General features: G+C 50.4%; 8 protein-coding genes across 8 annotated transcripts; 4 read left to right on the plus strand and 4 right to left on the minus strand.

Moving 5' to 3' along the window:
- Nucleotides 1-557: 557 nt before the first annotated feature.
- M437DRAFT_43392 (MFS transporter) lies at nt 558-2336 on the plus strand (the record flags this gene model as incomplete). The annotated part of the gene is made up of 5 exons (XM_041020735.1): nt 558-612; nt 662-1235; nt 1285-1402; nt 1451-1676; nt 1726-2336. The coding sequence occupies 5 exons, from the start codon at nt 558-560 to the stop codon at nt 2334-2336; spliced, it is 1584 nt and encodes a 527-aa protein (XP_040881928.1).
- A 934-nt stretch (nt 2337-3270) lies between these two features.
- Nucleotides 3271-5625, plus strand: M437DRAFT_73826 (glycoside hydrolase; the record flags this gene model as incomplete). Its single annotated transcript, XM_041026111.1, has 8 exons — nt 3271-3390; nt 3443-3666; nt 3721-4100; nt 4151-4500; nt 4576-4820; nt 4888-5462; nt 5502-5522; nt 5594-5625. 8 exons carry the CDS (start codon nt 3271-3273, stop codon nt 5623-5625), a joined length of 1947 nt encoding a protein of 648 aa, XP_040881929.1.
- Nucleotides 5626-6209: 584 nt separating this feature from the next.
- M437DRAFT_82892 (putative P450 monooxygenase) lies at nt 6210-7779 on the plus strand (the record flags this gene model as incomplete). The annotated part of the gene is made up of 2 exons (XM_041027831.1): nt 6210-7516; nt 7572-7779. 2 exons carry the CDS (start codon nt 6210-6212, stop codon nt 7777-7779), a joined length of 1515 nt encoding a protein of 504 aa, XP_040881930.1.
- A 250-nt stretch (nt 7780-8029) lies between these two features.
- On the minus strand, nt 8030-10561 carry M437DRAFT_44000 (uncharacterized protein; the record flags this gene model as incomplete). Its single annotated transcript, XM_041020841.1, has 1 exon — nt 8030-10561. One exon carries the CDS (start codon nt 10559-10561, stop codon nt 8030-8032), a length of 2532 nt encoding a protein of 843 aa, XP_040881931.1.
- Nucleotides 10562-10901: 340 nt separating this feature from the next.
- On the minus strand, nt 10902-11628 carry M437DRAFT_44141 (uncharacterized protein; the record flags this gene model as incomplete). The annotated part of the gene is made up of 2 exons (XM_041020861.1): nt 10902-11296; nt 11349-11628. The coding sequence occupies 2 exons, from the start codon at nt 11626-11628 to the stop codon at nt 10902-10904; spliced, it is 675 nt and encodes a 224-aa protein (XP_040881932.1).
- Nucleotides 11629-12574: 946 nt separating this feature from the next.
- Nucleotides 12575-13613, plus strand: M437DRAFT_82895 (putative endo-arabinase; the record flags this gene model as incomplete). Its single annotated transcript, XM_041027832.1, has 2 exons — nt 12575-12904; nt 12954-13613. The coding sequence occupies 2 exons, from the start codon at nt 12575-12577 to the stop codon at nt 13611-13613; spliced, it is 990 nt and encodes a 329-aa protein (XP_040881933.1).
- A 435-nt stretch (nt 13614-14048) lies between these two features.
- Nucleotides 14049-15691, minus strand: M437DRAFT_44158 (general substrate transporter; the record flags this gene model as incomplete). Its single annotated transcript, XM_041020863.1, has 3 exons — nt 14049-14720; nt 14777-15227; nt 15282-15691. 3 exons carry the CDS (start codon nt 15689-15691, stop codon nt 14049-14051), a joined length of 1533 nt encoding a protein of 510 aa, XP_040881934.1.
- Nucleotides 15692-16650: 959 nt separating this feature from the next.
- On the minus strand, nt 16651-17631 carry M437DRAFT_13843 (uncharacterized protein; the record flags this gene model as incomplete). Its single annotated transcript, XM_041018729.1, has 1 exon — nt 16651-17631. A coding segment is annotated over one exon (981 nt), but the record flags the coding sequence as incomplete, so codon positions are not given.
- Nucleotides 17632-17693: the final 62 nt, after the last annotated feature.

Genomic DNA, 17693 nt, shown 5'->3' on the forward strand with positions numbered 1-17693 from the left:
CCAAATTGGAGCCAGGTCTACTACCATATCGCTGTCTAAAATAGGCAGGTCTCGATTGCCGACCAGACTCGTCTGGCTATCTGGAGCTGCAATGCTATATCTTGTTGGTATCAAGATGCGATAGCCTCCGACTACCATTGACCCTGATACAAGCCGATGTATACATGCTCAATCCTTTGAGTGCACACGTCGGCTGTACCTTCAGTCTCGCTGGCGTTCATGATATCGAATGTGGCCTATCTCTACCCCAGATACATGATCAGCCAGCCATACCTAATCGCGCAAGACGTGTTGAATCCTGGGGCTAAAGCTTATCGCGCAAACAGCTGCACCTCCTATTGGCCTCGCTTGTACCTTCACCTTCTCCGCACTAACGTTCCTCTATCAGAGGAACATCAGTACGACGAGCCTATGTACATGGAACGGGAGATGTTGCACATGCGACACTCATTGACAATTGACACTTTTAGCTACTCTATAAAGACGTAGCGTCTCCTCGACCACAATACATGCAACACTGCAGTTGATTCATTTCAATAGTATCTTGAAAGTTCATCATGACGAGCCAGGACTATGATCTCGAAGTACCTGGTACTGAACAGCTTGTCGACGGTAGGATACATACACATACCACACACAAGCATTCCTAAGACCCTCGCAGTGAATCACGACGTTGATGCTATTCATCAAGGCGAATCCGATATTGTCCTTATCCCACGCCCGACAGAATGCGGCTCGGACCCCCTCACATGGTCTCGATGGAAGAAGTGGTATCAGCTCTTCTTGCTTGCGCTGTACGCGTGCGCATTTTCATTCGGAGAGAACACTCTCGGTGCAGCATGGACAACTGTATCCGAGGATACTGGCGTTTCGCTGGTGAACATGAACGGTGGAAGCGCACTGAACTATCTGCTTCTTGGCCTCTGCAATATCTGGTGGATCAGCACGGCCAACAAAATGGGGCGAAGACCCGTGTTTCTGTTTACCACGCTCATATGTTGTTTGGCTGGTGTATGGCAGGGACGTGTCAATGGAACCGCACAATGGTTCTTGTCGAACATCCTGAACGGCGTCGGTACAAGTGCCTACCAAGCTGTGATCCAGCTGTCGGTATTTGACATGTTCTTTGCTCATGAGCGGGGAATGATGCTGTCTTTCTACCTGTTCGGTCAACAGTTGGGCAGTATTCTTGGTCTCATAACTGGTGGTATCATTTCGGATAATCTTGGCTGGAGGTAAGTATGTTTCCAATACCACGAGTCCACCTACTAACATGCTCTCAAGATGGACTCAGTATTGTGTCGCGATGATCGACGCGGGTGTTTTGGTCCTTCTGATGTTCACCTTTGAAGAGACGCTATTCCCGAGGTTCATCTTCGAAAAGATTCAAGGAGTACTTCCAGTCACTGAGGGTCGAGCGAGCCCCGTTGACTCTACTACTGACGACAAGGATACCATCAAGAAAGATCTCAATCGAGTCACTACCATACAGTCCGAGAGTCACAATACTCAGCAGCGCGACTTTCCTCGCCGGACTTATGCGCAGAAGTTAAAGCTCTGGGTTTATTTCCCAGAAGATAGGACGACATATTTCCAATATCTGCGTCGGCCGTTTTCTCTGTTCTTGTTCCCAAATGTCGTCATCTCTGGTTGCATCTTTGCATTCGGTTGCACAGGTAAGTTAAATTTCATCATTTTCCTGACATGTATTCTTATCATCGACAGCTGGCATCGTGTCTTTCAATACAATCTCGGAGATCTTGACGGAACCGCCGTACAACTGGAGTACCTCTTCTACCGGTCTTGTCTTCCTTGCTGCGCTGGTTGGCAACTTTGTAGGCTGGCTTACAGGAGTTCTGTCGGACCGAATTGTGATTCATCTCTCACGTAAAAATGGCGGTGTGAAGGAGCCTGAAATGCGTCTCTGGACTTTGTGCTTCTCCTTCGTCTATGCCGCCGTCGGATACTTCTTGTACGGATTTGGAGCACAAGCAGGAGCACACTGGATGACAATCGCCTTTGGAGTAGGCTCTATGATTGCTCACCAGGTTTCGGCTTGTTCCATTGCGACAACATACGCTATGGAATGCTTCCCAGGAATTGGTGGAGAATTGGTTGTGGTTCTTGCTATTTGCTCGTCCTGCATCAATTTTGCCATTAGTTATAGCGTGCAGCCTTTCATTGAGGCAGCTGGCTACGGATATGCCTTCCTGTTCTTCGGTCTGTGCGTTCTCTGCTCCATGCTCGCCGCAATTCCCATGAGTATGTACGGAAAGACTTGGAGAAGAAGATGCGCACCAAAGTGGAGAGAGTGGCTATCACAGAGAGAACACTGATCCGTTCCCGACCGTTTTTAGGCTGTGAATAGAATGTCATAGCTAGCTTGATGTTAAACACTACAAAATCAGATGATGTTGGCCATTGCCGTCTTGATGCTTGTGTTTATCCAGTTCTGACGGCCGAGAGTGTGTGGCACCTTCCGTAACTGAAATAGCAAGCACGACGCTGATCCGTCCCGCATGCTTGTTGATCTGGTCCTGAGAGGGGTGCATGATCGACTCTGGATTATCACGCGAAGGTAAACAGCTTTAGGCTAAATATGTGAAGATGCCTACATCATACTCAGCTGGCTCCAAGGCATGGCACCAGAAAGTTTTACTCATTGGCTTGGAGGAGTGCATGAATCGTCGAACGCAGGTCGTAACCCACCGGCCCCGTACAGAATTGTCCAAGACGGTCGATACATCACTCGTCACCCATCAAAATCAACACACACTCCCCCCGCATTCGTCCCCGCAGCGGGGTGTATGCAATATCCACATCCATGCATCCATACATGCTAACAAACCACAGCTACCTACAAAGTGGACTGTGTATGTGGCAAGGGATCAGGCATATCAAGAGGAAGAATCATTGACATCATCAAAAATCATTCTTCACAAAAGGCGTTTCTTCATGAATTGTGAGCTCGTATTCTCCAGGATGAATAGTACGGAGAGATCATCAGAGTTTCCGCAATCCACCAGGAGATGCAGAGTATATGCATGCACGGCCCTCCGGCCATGCAAGACGTGACTGTGGGCAAAGAGGGACATGGAGTTGCCAGCGCAGTTCTAGGATAATATACAATCGATCACCAAAATGTTGCCTGTTGATCTGGAAATGTTGCCGAAGAGATGATCGGCAGAGATGTCCTGGCGTAGTATAAGAAGGCAAGGACAACCATCAATTGAAAACACGGTCAAAAGCACCGATCTTCGAAAAAAAAAGATGTTGCTCTCAGGTGTTACTCTGGCGGCTTTTGTTGCTACAGCCAATGCGTTGGATCTCTCAGTCGCTGCTAGTGGTGGTAATGCTACATCTCCTCTTCAGTATGGGTTGATGTTCGAGGTATCCCAACCCAGCATGCTATCGTTTTCTGACTATAGACTAATTTCCAAAGGACATTAACTATTCAGGTGATGGCGGAATCTATGCCGAACTCATTCGTAACAGAGCATTCCAAGGCAGCACTGAGCACCCATCTACTCTCCTGGCCTACGACTCTGTTGGAGGTACATCTTTGTCACTGAAGAACTTATCTCAGCCTCTTTCCAGTGCTCTTCCTACCTCTATGAACGTTGCCATTGCCAATGCCACAAGTAACGAAGTTGGTTTTTCAAATACGTAAGGGCTTTATACTGTCTGTGTATTATCAAACCCAGTTCTGACGCATTGCAGTGGATACTGGGGCATTGGCGTTCAGGTCCAACAATATACCGGCTCCTTCTGGGTCAAAGGATCCTACAATGGCAAATTCACCGCATCTCTGAAGTCTGACATCAACAACGAGACATTCGCTACTGCACAGGTGCAATCGCACGCTTCTCCCACCGAGTGGGTCCAGCACAACTACACCTTCACCCCTACCTCTGCTGCACCAAACTCGAACAATTCGTTCTACCTCACTTTCGACAAGTCTGGTGTCTCTGGTGGATCGCTTGACTTTAATCTGATCAGTCTTTTCCCTCCAACCTACAAGAACAGACCTAATGGTCTGCGCGTTGATATCGCCGAAGCACTGGCGGCATTGAACGGAAAATTCCTTCGTTTCCCTGGAGGTCAGTCTGACTATCAGGCATTGGAACCAGACAGAGCTGACAATATGCAGGCAACAATCTTGAGGGCGACACCCCACCATACCTCTGGAAGTGGAACGAGACCATCGGTCCTCTCAAGGACAGACCTGGCAGACCCGGCACCTGGGGTTACGAGAACACCGATGGATTGGGTTTGATTGAGTACCTTCACTGGTGCGAAGATCTCGAACTCGAGCCTGTTCTTGCTGTTTGGGATGGATTCTACCTTGGCGGACCAGTGACTCCACAGGATCAACTCGAACCTTGGATCCAGTTTGCCCTCGATGAGCTTGAATTTCTGATGGGTTCGACCAGTACTAAGTATGGAGCACTGAGAGCATCCTTGGGTTATCCTCAGCCATTCCAGATCAACTACGTTGAGGTAAGTCTCAAGTCCCATTTTCTCATGATCTCTTGCTCCACTTCCAGCGCAAATGGTTGCTGACGTTCTTCACAGATCGGTAACGAAGACAACCTTGGCGGCGGAAACTCCAGTTACTCTGCTTACCGTCTCCCAATGTTCACCAGCGCTATCAAGGCAGTCTACCCCGATATCACCATCATTGCGTCAACGACTACTGTTGACCCCATCCCTGACCATATATCTCTCGACTACCACGAGTATTCCAGACCCGACAACTTTGTCCATGAATTCAGCCTGTTCGATCACTACAATAGAAGCCACCCTATCTTGATTGGTAAGTTGAGTACCAAACAGATTAGTGAATAAAACTGACGGAGACACAGGCGAATATGCCGTTATTGAGAGTAACAACGCCAGTATGGCTGCAGTAGACTGGAACTCAAACCGACAGAGACTGGCCTTCCCATCGTGGGAGGGCAGTGTTGCTGAAGCCGTCTTCCTTCTCGGAGCCGAACGTAATTCGGACATGATCATTGGCGCCTCGTACGCCCCAACATTGCAAAACCTGAACAGTTACCAATGGACTCCAGACATGATCAGCTTCACTGCAGACCCGACCAAAGACGTCTTGTCGACTTCTTGGCACATGCTCCAGCTAATGGCTAACCACATCGTGACCGAGACTTTGCCCACGAGTGGCGGCAACTTTGGACCTGCTTACTATGTGGCTGGTTACAACAACCAGACAGGATCTCACATGCTCAAGACAGCCGTGTACAACGCTACAAGCAATGTACCCGTATCAGTGTCGTTCAAGGGCGTCTCGGCAGGCGCCACTGCCACGTTGACGGTTTTGACAGCACCAAGTCATGATAGTTACAACGCTCCTGGCAAGGCAGAAGTGGTGACATCGACAAACACGACTGTTACAGCCTCTGCTGATGGGACTTTCAAGTTTGAGCTTCCCAACCTCAGTGTCAGTGTGTTGGAGGTGCAGGGCAGAGCCACATACTGGAAAGGTAGCTGGAGTGGACCTCGTGGTGCGTGGGGACACGGCGGATTCGGAGGATGGACGCCGAGCTTTGGCAGCTGGGGGGTGAACAACTGGAAGGGCACAGGACACAACAAGAGAGAGGTGCCTAGAGGATACAAGGAGGTTGTCTTCTAGATCTGGGCGAGAGCATGTAAGGGTATGACATAACAGACGAATCGGCTTGTCGGCATGGAATCGAAGAATTCAGGTTGATTTGAGTAAGGGGGTGGTGAATTGACCGAAACTCGGTGTTTGTGGTATAGAAAGGGAAGTCGAGATTGGTGGAGTAGGAGCCGAAGAAGCGTACCTGCTCTGCCGAGTGCACGGGGCACATCCGATATCAGACAAACCCCGCGACTCCTCCGCAGAATGAGGACCATGTTGTGGTCTTTTTGCTGGTGCAGCATCCGAAGAAGTATTGGACGGCACAAAGGATCCGGGCAAACGAGGGGATCTTGTGGAGAGATGTGGATGTTGATGACCGTTCGGATGCTGAGGATAGAGCGCCAAGGATGCACGCCGCAACAAGAAGGTTCAAGTAGCAGATGGTGGTCGAGCGTCACACGATGCCGCTCGGTCTGCTGCTGACCTTTCGAATGGTATAAGTAGACGAGTCTCCCGTACCTTCCCAAGCTCAGCCAAGTCTGACTTGACCTCCTGTCCTACTCTATTGATCTCTCAGTACTCGGTCACAATGGGTGTAGTTGAGCTCCTTTTCACACCGTATGCCCTCTTGGCCATACCAGTCCTCTTCTACCTCTTGCCATACCTACGAAACTGGTCCATTCGCGATATCCCCTCGCCCTTCCCCGCCGCCTTCACCAACCTATGGCTCATGTACCAATGCCGACGAGGTATACGATACCTCGCTGTCGACCAAGCACACAAGACGTACGGCAAATTCGTCCGCATCCAGCCCCACCACGTCTCAATTGCAGACCCGGACGCCATCCCCATCGTCTACGGCCACGGCACTGGCTTCCTCAAGAGCGAGTACTACGACGCCTTTGTCAGCATCCAACGCGGTCTCTTCAACACACGCGACCGAGCCGAGCACACCAGAAAGAGAAAGACCGTCTCCCACACCTTTAGCGCAAAGAGCATTGGCCAGTTCGAACAGTACATGCACCACAACCTCGAGTTGCTCGTCGAGAAATGGAACAAGATGGCCAAACAGGCCAATGGTGGTTACGCCAAGATGGACGCCTTGAACTGGTTCAACTACACTGCCTTCGACATTATCGGAGACTTGGCTTTCGGTGCTCCCTTTGGCATGCTCGAGAAGGAGGCCGACATTGCCGAGATCCGCGAGTCGCCTGATGCTCCTCCCAAGTACGCTCCTGCCATTGAGGTCCTGAACCGCAGAGGTGAGGTTTCGGGCACTATTGGCTGCTGGCCTTGGATCAAGCCCTATGCTGCTTACCTCCCCGATCCTTTCTTCACCAAAGGTGTTCAGGCTGTCCAGAACCTCGCCGGTATCGCCGTCGCACGCGTCAAGCAACGTCTGGACAATGCCGAGAGCGTCGACCGTGTAGACCTCCTGGCTCGCTTGATGGAAGGCAAAGATGAACATGGCAACAAGCTCGGCCGTCAGGAATTGACCGCCGAGGCACTGACCCAACTCATTGCTGGCAGCGACACCACTTCAAACACTTCATGCGCTCTTCTATACCACTGTCTTGCAAACCCCAGTGTAGTCAAGAAGCTACAACAAGAACTCGATGCCGCCATCCCTGCCGGCACTGAAGTCCCTGTATTCGAACAAGTTCGCGATCTGCCTTACATGGATGCTGTCATCAAAGAGACCATGCGTATCCACAGCACTTCCTCCCTGGGCCTGCCCCGTGTAGTCCCTGCAGGAGGTGCAGAAGTCTGCGGCAGGCATTTCCCTGCCGAAACAGTCCTCAGCGTTCCTGCGTATACCATGCACCATAGCAAGGAGATCTGGGGCCCCGATGCCGATGACTTTAAGCCTGAGAGATGGGAGAAGGTGACTGAAGCGTAAGTTCTGCATGTCCTCTTCTGCAACCGATCATATATACTAACACACAACCAGTCAAAAAGCAGCCTTTATCCCATTCAGCTATGGCCCTCGTGCCTGTGTTGGCCGCAACGTTGCAGAGATGGAACTGGCCTTGATCGTCGCGACTGTCTTCCACAACTATGACTTTGAACTCTACCAAAAGACACTCGAGACCAGAGAGGGTTTCTTGAGGAAGCCGCTCGAATGCTGGGTTGGTATGAAGAGAAGAGCTACCGCCTGAGAATCGACATGATCTGGCTCCTTACAAATTTGACATGTAGCTATGTAACCTGCTCTATCTTGGGTATGAATTTGTGAATACAAAATGACAACGAATGTAACGGCAGTGAACACAGTCAGAGGTTGTGAATCAAGCTTATGTATGCACACTTCGAATTAGACGACATCACAAACAAGGAAAAGCATATACCCTTGGCGAAAATCAATCCATTGTCTTGTACAGAATATTCAGGTTGTCATGCGAACGGGCATCAATCCTCAATATCATCATCGCTGAGCACAAGCTTCTCTACTGCGTGCTCCACTGGTATGTGCAGTCCACCACCCTCAGGTTTACCTTTGTGGCTATCCTGTTTCTTGCCTGTTCTCGTGATAGCAGACTCTGCATCTGGACGATCAGTCCATTCCGACTGCTGAAGACCGACTTCATTATCCTCTACTGCATCCAGAGCTGCGTCGTCAAGAGTAACGGATGCAGAGTTCTGGGCAGAGATACGAGTCAGGCTATTGATCTTAGAGATGAGGTATGCCGGTATGTCCTTCTGGCGAGGCAATATCTGTGAGGCGTAGGGTAGCCGCTCAAGCAGCAGCTCGGTTTTTGCACTGGAGCTCAAAAGGGTGTTCGAAAGAGGCGCAGTTGTGAAGTCTAGATCTGCATCACCGTCTGGAGCTGCGTCTGTTGCCTGTTGGCGCTTCCATGCGGCCACACCTTCTGTGCTTGCGGAGGTCAAACCCGAACTCGAGCCAGTTGCCAAGTCGTGAATTGTCGTCGTCACACGCTCTAATGTGCTCTCAAATTCCTCCTTTTCCTTCCACAACTTGGAAGCCGAGGGAAAGAACATTTTGAACTCATCACCGCGCTTGGCTCCTCGTGGCAAGCCTGCTAGCCGGTTAACTGGAGTTGGCAGCCAGAACAAAACACCACGAATGGCAGTCTGAAAGGAAATGTCATCTTGCCGAAGGTTGTCCTGGGCAGAACCGGAAGACATCCGTGTGCCGAAACCAAAGCGATCGCAAGATAGCATGTCAAAGTCGGATAGAGCATCTATGCAGCCATTGAGTGAGTCCAAGGCATCTTCGCTCGATGAGGATGAACAAGACAAGGCATAATTCTCTTGTAGTGCTCCAACGAACGTTGATGTGTCGGTGCCAACTTCATCAATCAGACTGTTAGGATCGTGCTCTGGTACTTTCGGCTTTCGATGTTGTGGAAAATATGTCGGAGGCTGAGGCACAGGGCTAGTGGGGTTAACACGCTTGTTGTACACAACCCTACCAACGGCATGGAAGATCCCAAGACTGCTCTCACGGTTGCTAATCAGCTTCAGAGCTTCTTGTTCTTGTTTAGTCAAAGAAGCCTCCACACGACTTTTGGGCTTTGTGAAAGCGACCTTCGATGACCAAGCGCCGCTGTCATCGCCAGCAAGACACAAAAATTCGAGGGAGGAGACCGCACTTCGAACGTCACCAGTCTCGGCCAAGTGCTTGAGCACACCAGGACCAGGTGCAAAACGCCTGCCTGACTTTCGAGATTCTTTTGTCACAATCGCGTCCAAGGCTTTCGTCAGAATTGTGGGAGCGATATCGTTGAACTCGATCGAGGCTGTCTGTGGGTGGTTTAGAATTGCAGGACCGAGCAAGCGATGAGCAGTGAAACTGTCAGCGGATGCAGTTGTGGTTGAGAGCAGGGCCTCTGAAATGACCATAACCATGGGTGTAGGATTCGATGATGCCGGGGCGGCGAGGTATTGCAAAATGGTGTCCCTGAAAATCTGCAGAGCAGGAGAAGATTTGGAAAAAGTATTGGGAAATTCCTCGACAAGCATGATCTGTTTGGACTGATTGTCGGTGGTAGCAAGAGCTGGCTGGGCTGTACCATCGCTACGAACCAGGTCAAGACCGGCAAATTTGCCGCTTCTGAAAACAAAATCCTCAAACTGGCTCGAATACGACGTGAAAGCACTGCTCGCAGCGTCGGTGCCTACTGGACTCTTCCACTCCATTATGTCAATGCCCATCTCTTTTGCCAGAAGGTTGACGGTGGTTGTTTTGGCAGTCCCGGCGGCACCTTTCAAAATGATCAATCTCGGCCTTGGGCGATCGGACAGAGCGGAATCTAAAAGATTGCGAACATCTGTAACTTTTCTTTTGTGCACAGCAAGCTCGGACAAGTCGACAGGAGCAAAGCGTTGGGTCCACGGCCTAGTGTCGATCGAATGAGAAGTCGAGTTTGTAGAAAGTCTAGTTCCTCCAGAGACTTTGCGAAACTTCTGTGAGGGCGCAGGAAGGCCATCTCGGTTGGTATCAGCAGTGTCATCCTTGATCAATTTTCTCTTGCGTATAGTTTGAGCAATCTGGGATGGTTGCGACAGTGTAGCATCGTCGGCTGAAATGTCATCCTCAATATCCAGTTCTTTCAAGTCAGGGTTGGCCGAGGCTGGTGGACTTGGCGAGTCTTGAGATGAGGCCTGCTGGCGCTGCACGGAGGGATTGAAGAAGGAGAAGATGGACTTGTTTGCACGTTTGGGTTGTGCTTCGATGGCCGATTTCTTGGGCTGACGAGTCTGTCGTGGTTTGGTGGGAGAATGGGCGACGTTGGTCGTGGTCGAGATCGAGGTCGAGGTTAAAGCTTTGGCTTTGGATCGCGATGGTCTAACATGCTTGGTCTCGGTTGCCTCAGCGTGTGCAGGCGCCTCTTCTTCATGGATTGTCGGAACGGGGTCGTCTTCATCGTCCGAGGACGACAAGACGGGGTTCTTTCGGCGGGGGCGGCCTTGCGCCATGCTGCCTGCGGAGTTGTGTTTGTGGTAGTCGCATTGGTCGTCTAGGAAGCAGACAGATTCTCAACTCATGGCCAAGTCATGGTTCGAAGGCAGGAAGAGGCGTGTCGAGACCTGAGGCAACAACCTTCGAGAGCTTTGGCCTATGACGCGTTTCTGTTTGCGCTTTCACGTGCTCATTGCTCAACCAGTCGCTCTTTCTCAAGACATTAAATAATCACCTCACTACCTCTGAACACCCAACATATGCACAGCAATACATGCCCTTTTACTTTTCTGATTACATGACGTCGTTTTCATTGCTCTTGTCGATTGAAGCATCCGAATTTCCTTGCCAAACTCCTCATCGTGTGACATTGCCGATCGCAGTCTCCATCCACAACTTTGTATATTGTCTGTGCAGGAACTCGATGTGCGCAGGCATGGGCTTACCAGTCGCCTTGCCGAGGCCCTGGTAAAAGACACTCTTCAGCTGGAATTCAGCAACGCCCTCGTCCTTCTTGATTTCTGCTCTCATCTCGAACAGTCCATCGCTGGGTCTGACTTCCATCTTGCGAGGCGAGTCACCGCAGCGAACAATGATTGACTCGGCTGTCTTGGTGAGCACCTCAAAGTGATCTGTGATTTGTGTGCCAACGGGGTATTCGGATTCTAAGAGAGCCTTGGTGTCCCACAACTGAGACTCGGTGTCGGCATCACGGTACTTCTTCTCGAGGTATTGGCGCTGGTAGGCGTATCCTGAAGAGCCAGATTAGTCAAGTCGTGATAGCATTGGAGCACGTCTACTCACCAAGGCCACCCCAAACACCGGCGCAGAACTTCTCGACCAGCTTTCCTTCCTTCTCAAGGTATTCGGGCCTGATCTGGCTCAGCGGTACCTTGCGTACACACAAGTCGGCGGTTGCAGGGTTTCTCTCAGGGTTGTTCCGAGCATAGAAGGTTGTGTTGTAAATATAGTCGGAAGGTGACAAAGGCACAAAGTTGGAGTTTCTTGTCCAGACTGCCCATCCTCCAGCTCCTGCTACTGTGCCGTAGGCGGCAACCTTTGACAAGGTCTTGAAGATGCCCATGATTGACTGTGTGTACGCGGTTGGCGGGTGGCTATGTTGTGCAAGCTCGCTCGGCGAAATCCAGGGTGCAGTGATGGTCCTCGAGCTGGTGTTACGCTATCGGGGAGAGATGCAGCGAGCGAGAAGTCGGCAATCCAAGCTCTCGTGTCACACACAGGCTGAATTGCTCAGCGTCATATGCCGATTCGGCTTCTCTCGCGGCAGGAAGGCCGCGAAGAAGCGGGCCCGATCAATGCGGGGCTTCCAGGCATGCCCTTTCAACTCTCGAGCTGCGGACAAATACACAAGACTGCACTCCATTCTCTATCAATGTCGCAACATGCTTGCGCTATGGCGGTGTACGTCGATCCAAGTCACATCATGCAAATCATAACCTTGGCCCTCGATATCAATCAACTGAATGTGCAGAGATCGTCTCTCGTTATTGTGACCTCCTCACGCGCTTGCTAAGCACGCGATGGACACACTGCTTGACGCCATGCCATAAGTTTCTTGTAGCAGGCGAAGATACATGTCAGCTCGCTCAGCTCGACAGCAAGCCACTCCGTCTTACACGTATGCTACCTTCGGTCAATAGGATCAGCATCACGAGCTCATACTGAAGCTTGGTGATTCGACGCCCAACAATTTGCTCTTCAGCATCGCGATCCGGGCGCAGATCTAGCTCCAGCACTTAGGCTGCATTTCGTATACACTAAGATTCAGCTTTTGCGTGCTGAAATGTGCTGTCTTCGTTATCCAATACCATTGCATGCTTCGTCGTCATGTTAGTGGAAAGGGTCAAGTATTGCTCTAACAAAACTGGCATGCATCGCTCTTGCCTCGAACTCAATGGCTTGCAGCTTGGTCCTAGATTCTGCTCTTCATTCATCCTCATCATCCAGCCTTTCTATCATTCGACCGATATCCTTAATTACATTGTTACCATACATATCCTACAACTGACATGACCCCCTTATCAAAGATATCGCTCGTTCTGGCGTCTATAGCTCTCCTGCAACCTTCATTCACAGCTCCCTTGATATATAAACGATCCGAGTCCGGTCCTCATATCACAACGGATTTCCCCGATCCCTCAATCCTCAGGGTCGGCGATACCTGGTACGCCTTTGCTGGACAATCGCTCTATGATTACACAAGTACCCACATTCAATTCGCGAAGTCAACCGATTTTGAGACATGGACACTTCAGCCTGCCAACGACATGCTACCCAATCTTCCGAGCTGGGTGGACGCTTCCAAGAACCATGTCTGGGCTCCAGACATCAATCATTTGGTACATGCCTTGGAATCTTGACTGTCTCTCGTGTTCTGACAGAAAGTAGGATGACGGTCGATTCCTCCTGTATTTCAGCGCTCCCACCTACTACGATAGTGCTCCTCATTGCATCGGTACTGCGATCAGTGACACTATCGACGGTCCCTACTTTCCATCCGAAGAAAGCTTCGCCTGTCCTGCCGACCAAGGAGGTGCCATTGACGCATCAGGATTCCGCGATGCGGATGGAACCCGATACGTCGTATACAAGATCGATGCCAATTCACTCGGAGGGGGCGGGTTATGTGGCAATACAGTTGAGCCCATTGTGTCTACGCCCATCCTCATTCAACAGGTTGAAAGCGACGGCGTGACCAAAGTTGGCGATACTTTCGAGCTGATCACCAATGACTCTCCTGAGGATGGCCCGCTCGTCGAGGGCCCCAGTATGATACACTCTGGTGATACATACTATCTCTTTTACTCATCCAATTGCTTCACCACCACGAATTACGATGTGGCGTACGCGACAAGCTCGTCACCTACATCGGGCTTCACGAAGCAAGGAACCCTTTTCGGAACGGGATACGACGGGCTCAGAGGTCCCGGTGGAGCCGATGCTGCCTTCGATAATAGCCACTTTGCGTTCGCCGCGCAAAAAGGTGACGGACGGAGAGGGTTATACACTGCCAGAATCACGACAAGTGGAGACCGCGTGTCTGCATAGTCTCTGAATATGGTCTCGGCTTTATTGGTTCCTGAATCACATTCCCACCCTTCTCCTTTGGCCCATTGTTTCATGGCTCACTTTTCTTGACACTTTTACTTACAAGAGGAGGACAACTTGAATTCCGTCTACAGCTAGGCTTGTTTATACGGCAATCAATGCACCTAAAAACTATTTTCAACCGCTGCGATATTGAAATCCAGTATTTAGAGAGCACAAGCTAGTAATCTTGTTATATTATGTCATGAGTTCAAGTTTCTGGTGAAGGAGACTGATGCACCTGCTCCTCAGTACTATCGTTGTTGGATTGAACTTTGATCGACATCCAGCAAAAGCGGCTGCCTGTAGAAAAGCAAATAAAGGGCACACTCGCTCAACATGTCATAATGTCATAATTGTCTTGGCCGTTAAGTAATGGACATACATGTAGTCTATCTACTCTTGCTTGACAAGAGTCTCTCCGTCTTCGGCATACACGTTGACGTTGAATTTTTTGAACTCCCGCGTCTTGATCTTATTGGCAAACAGCACGTCCAGCTCTTCATAGGTGCGTCCCTTGCACTCGGGAAGTCTGAGAAAAGTCCAAAGAAAGAAAATCAGCGTTGTTCCAGCCCAGAAGAACGCAGTCTTGCCTTTCCAGTTCAGTGCAGTGCTATTCAAGAGGTAGGGGTTGACGGTACCGCAAGTGATGTTGGCGATATAGTATGCGATTCGAGCAAGACAGACACTCTTATTTCTGAGACGAGTTGTCGAGGTCTCGCCAACAATGGCATAGCAGATTGGTCCGACGGTGAGGTAGTAGATCAAGAGCCACAAGAGCATCATAGCAGCTTGCGCGTAGTTGCCAGCTACACTGGTAGCATCTACGGCGCTGATGGTACCGGTAGTCATGAGTATGATGGCGAGCAGACCCAGACCCCAGAGATACAGAGTGCGGCGACCAAAAGCGGATAATAGATACCACGAGATGATGGTACCGACGGAAGCTATACCAAGGCCACCAACAGTCATCTTAAACGAAATGGACGTGGGAAGGCCAGCTTGAATGAAAAAGAATGTAGGGGTTCCACCCATGGCACTACCACAGAAAGGCTGAGCAGCAAAAACCTAGCGAGCGTTAGGCGCGAGAGTCGTGGTGGTCGAGCTGTTAAATCGTCACATACCATGCATACGATCTCGGTACGACGACGGTCAATACCCTTGAAGCAATCCCAGTAGGATGTACCTGCGCTGATATCCATCTCCAGCTGGTTCGTGTGCTGCATCATGGCAAGCTGGGCTTTATGCTCGCTCTCGGTCTTGGTTGGAGACAAGCGCTCAATGGACCGTAGAGCACCCTCACTGTTACCAGTACGAATTAGATGCCAGGGCGATTCTGGAGCACAGTATGCCAACAGAGCGATTGGTAGAGGCCAGACCCATTGAATTGCGAAAGGTATCCTGTATGCCCATTCTGTTGTGCTACCGGACAATGCGGATTGTACACCTGCGCCTACTAGTTGGCCAAAGGCCCAAGTAAGGTTGACATAGACCGTAAGGTAACCACGTAGCACTGTTGGGCAAACCTCACTTGCGTATGCTGGCGCCATGGTCGCAAACACGCCCCAGGGGATTCTATATGCCACTTTAGTACACTCCAATTATCACTTTGACTGACTGCCCACTCACCCGCAAAGAATCTGGCCAATCAAGATGACCTCAACGGTCGGTGCAAAGAATGAGATAAAGACAAATGCAAGAAGGGAAAGAAGAGATGCAACCATGACCTTGCGGTAGCCGAATTTGTGAGTAAGATAACCATTGAGGAAGGCACCAATGACAGTGCCGATCTGCGTGGCATTGCCGAGACCTGCTTGCCATGCAGCCGAGAGTGTGTACTTTCCAGCCGCAGCATCGTACTCACCGTACTTTTTGACGAATGCTGGCTGTCCGAAAAAGGAGTAAATCAGGACGATATCGTATCCTTCCATAATGATGGCACTGGAAATGGCGACGGACCAGAAGCAAGCCTGAGGATACTTCTTCAAGGCTTGTATCAAAGTCAGGTTATGTTCCTCGTCCGTCGCAGCCGCAGCCATCCCACGGGCATCTTTTTCGTCCCCGACAAACGAGGCGGATTTATCCTCAATGTCAACCATGTCCTCTTTCTTCTCTACCATGCTAGATCTGTCGGACAGGAAGTGATCCGATCGAGTCGTGACCGAGGAAGAAGAACGAAACGTTCACCAGAAACTTGTGAATCCCCAGGGAGTGGTATATCACTACACACCGATCATGGCGATAGCTGTACAGATGCAGATCGACTAGGCGTAGATCCCGTGCTCCATGGGGAAGAACTACTCAGTACATGGAAGGATTGTGCGGAGTTCGGTAAGGCATGAGGCTGCGACTGTGCAAAGTTTATCAGGTGGTGAAGTTCTGAAAAAGCTTAATGATTGCCACCGGACCGTTCTATTTGAGATGGATGTTTCGACGCTGCCCCGTCGGGATCGCTTGGCAGCACTGTGGTGCCTCTTGTACAAGATTAGGGAGGGCCTTTGGTTGGCAAGAACAGTGCAGAAATGTTGCGTCGAGATAAAACCGACATGCCGGACGAGATAAATTGCATACTCACTAACGACCACTCTTTGCTTTCGAACTATGGCAGAGTGCAAAATCTCGATAGACTGGTGTATCGAAACCAGTCTTTCCTTCGTCGAAACGGCCAACGTCACTTTCCATAACACAATCTGTTGGCCTTCTAGAGGAAGTCTTACGAGTCAGACCCCACGTGAAGCTCGTGAATCGCCCAGTCTGCTTGATGAGCCTCGTTCACAACTCATTCCATCTCGCCTGTGGTTCGCAGAGATGTACACTCATCCATCAGTATGTGATACCTCGACTATGCCTGTACTTGATCATTCTATGAACTCCTTGCCGATACTTGCGCACAATGAAGCAGGAGGTTTTCGTATGTCTTGGAAATTGGCCATGCCGAACATCGGTTCTTGATCAGCTTTGCACCAACTTTGAGCACATTATGCGCTCCACCAGGTTGGCAGATATTCCCTACGCCTAACATGTGCGGCTGCATGGAATTTCCACGACGAATGAATATCTGAATGAGCTCATCGTCGCAAGGTCGGTCAATCTGTATCATTGTCGGGTCGAACTCTTCTTCTGTGTCTGCACGAGATGTCACAGGCGGGTGCTCATCGGTTGAAGCTTGTAAAAGCGGTACGAAGGATCCGTAAGCCCACAGTATAACGCTGGCTACGAAAAGACTGGTCGGCTCGAGGATGTTTCCTGTGCCGTGGTGCCGAATATACCAAAACATGGCCCCAGCATGCACAATAGCTAGTCTGGACTTATAATGATCTTTAGAGATCCACAACCAGATCTTCGCCACAAGATCTTCTCGTCGCGAGCGGGAGCTTCCAACATGAGCGAAGGATGCATCGTCACCATGTGACGAGACAACTTCGCACATGAGGTCGTAAACGTCCTGGTAAGGGACCAGCAGAACCAATCGCGACATGTGCAAGTGTAAGACCGCCGGTGGCTCAAGACCTTGAAGGCGGGCTATAACACCATGCGTTCCCCAGTGTAAGGTGTCTAAGCAGTCCAGAGCTTTGTTGCGCCACTTCTGGTACTCCGGATCCGAGGGTAGCCAATAAATGTCTCTGACAGACTCACCCCGGTGGTGCTGGCCGGCGTCGAGGCCGCTCAGCGGATCAAGAATATTGTATCCTATCTCCATGGTACGTCGGCAGACTGCGTGGACAGCGACAATCTGTGCGAAGTCACCAAGCTCCTGAGTAAGCGGCTGTTGCTGGTAGATTGATCTCAATAAGGTGGTCAAGCTCATCGGCTGCTTGTGTGTTGCTTTGAGTTTCATCCATTCCCCTAGCGAAGTCGCCGACCACAGAGCTTCGTGAACAGGCAGCTGTGTCTGGACATCATTGAGGGAAAAGTTTGCCGACAGGTTCTTTCCAGATGTCAAAAAATACCAACTATCAAGATGCCATGCACAGTATGCCACTCTTCGCTGACTCTCACGATACGCCCATGCCTTCCAATTAACTTCAGTCCACGTGTCGT

This window comes from Aureobasidium melanogenum, assembly GCF_000721775.1.
Source record: "Aureobasidium melanogenum CBS 110374 unplaced genomic scaffold scaffold_5, whole genome shotgun sequence".
Taxonomy (NCBI): domain Eukaryota; kingdom Fungi; phylum Ascomycota; class Dothideomycetes; order Dothideales; family Saccotheciaceae; genus Aureobasidium; species Aureobasidium melanogenum.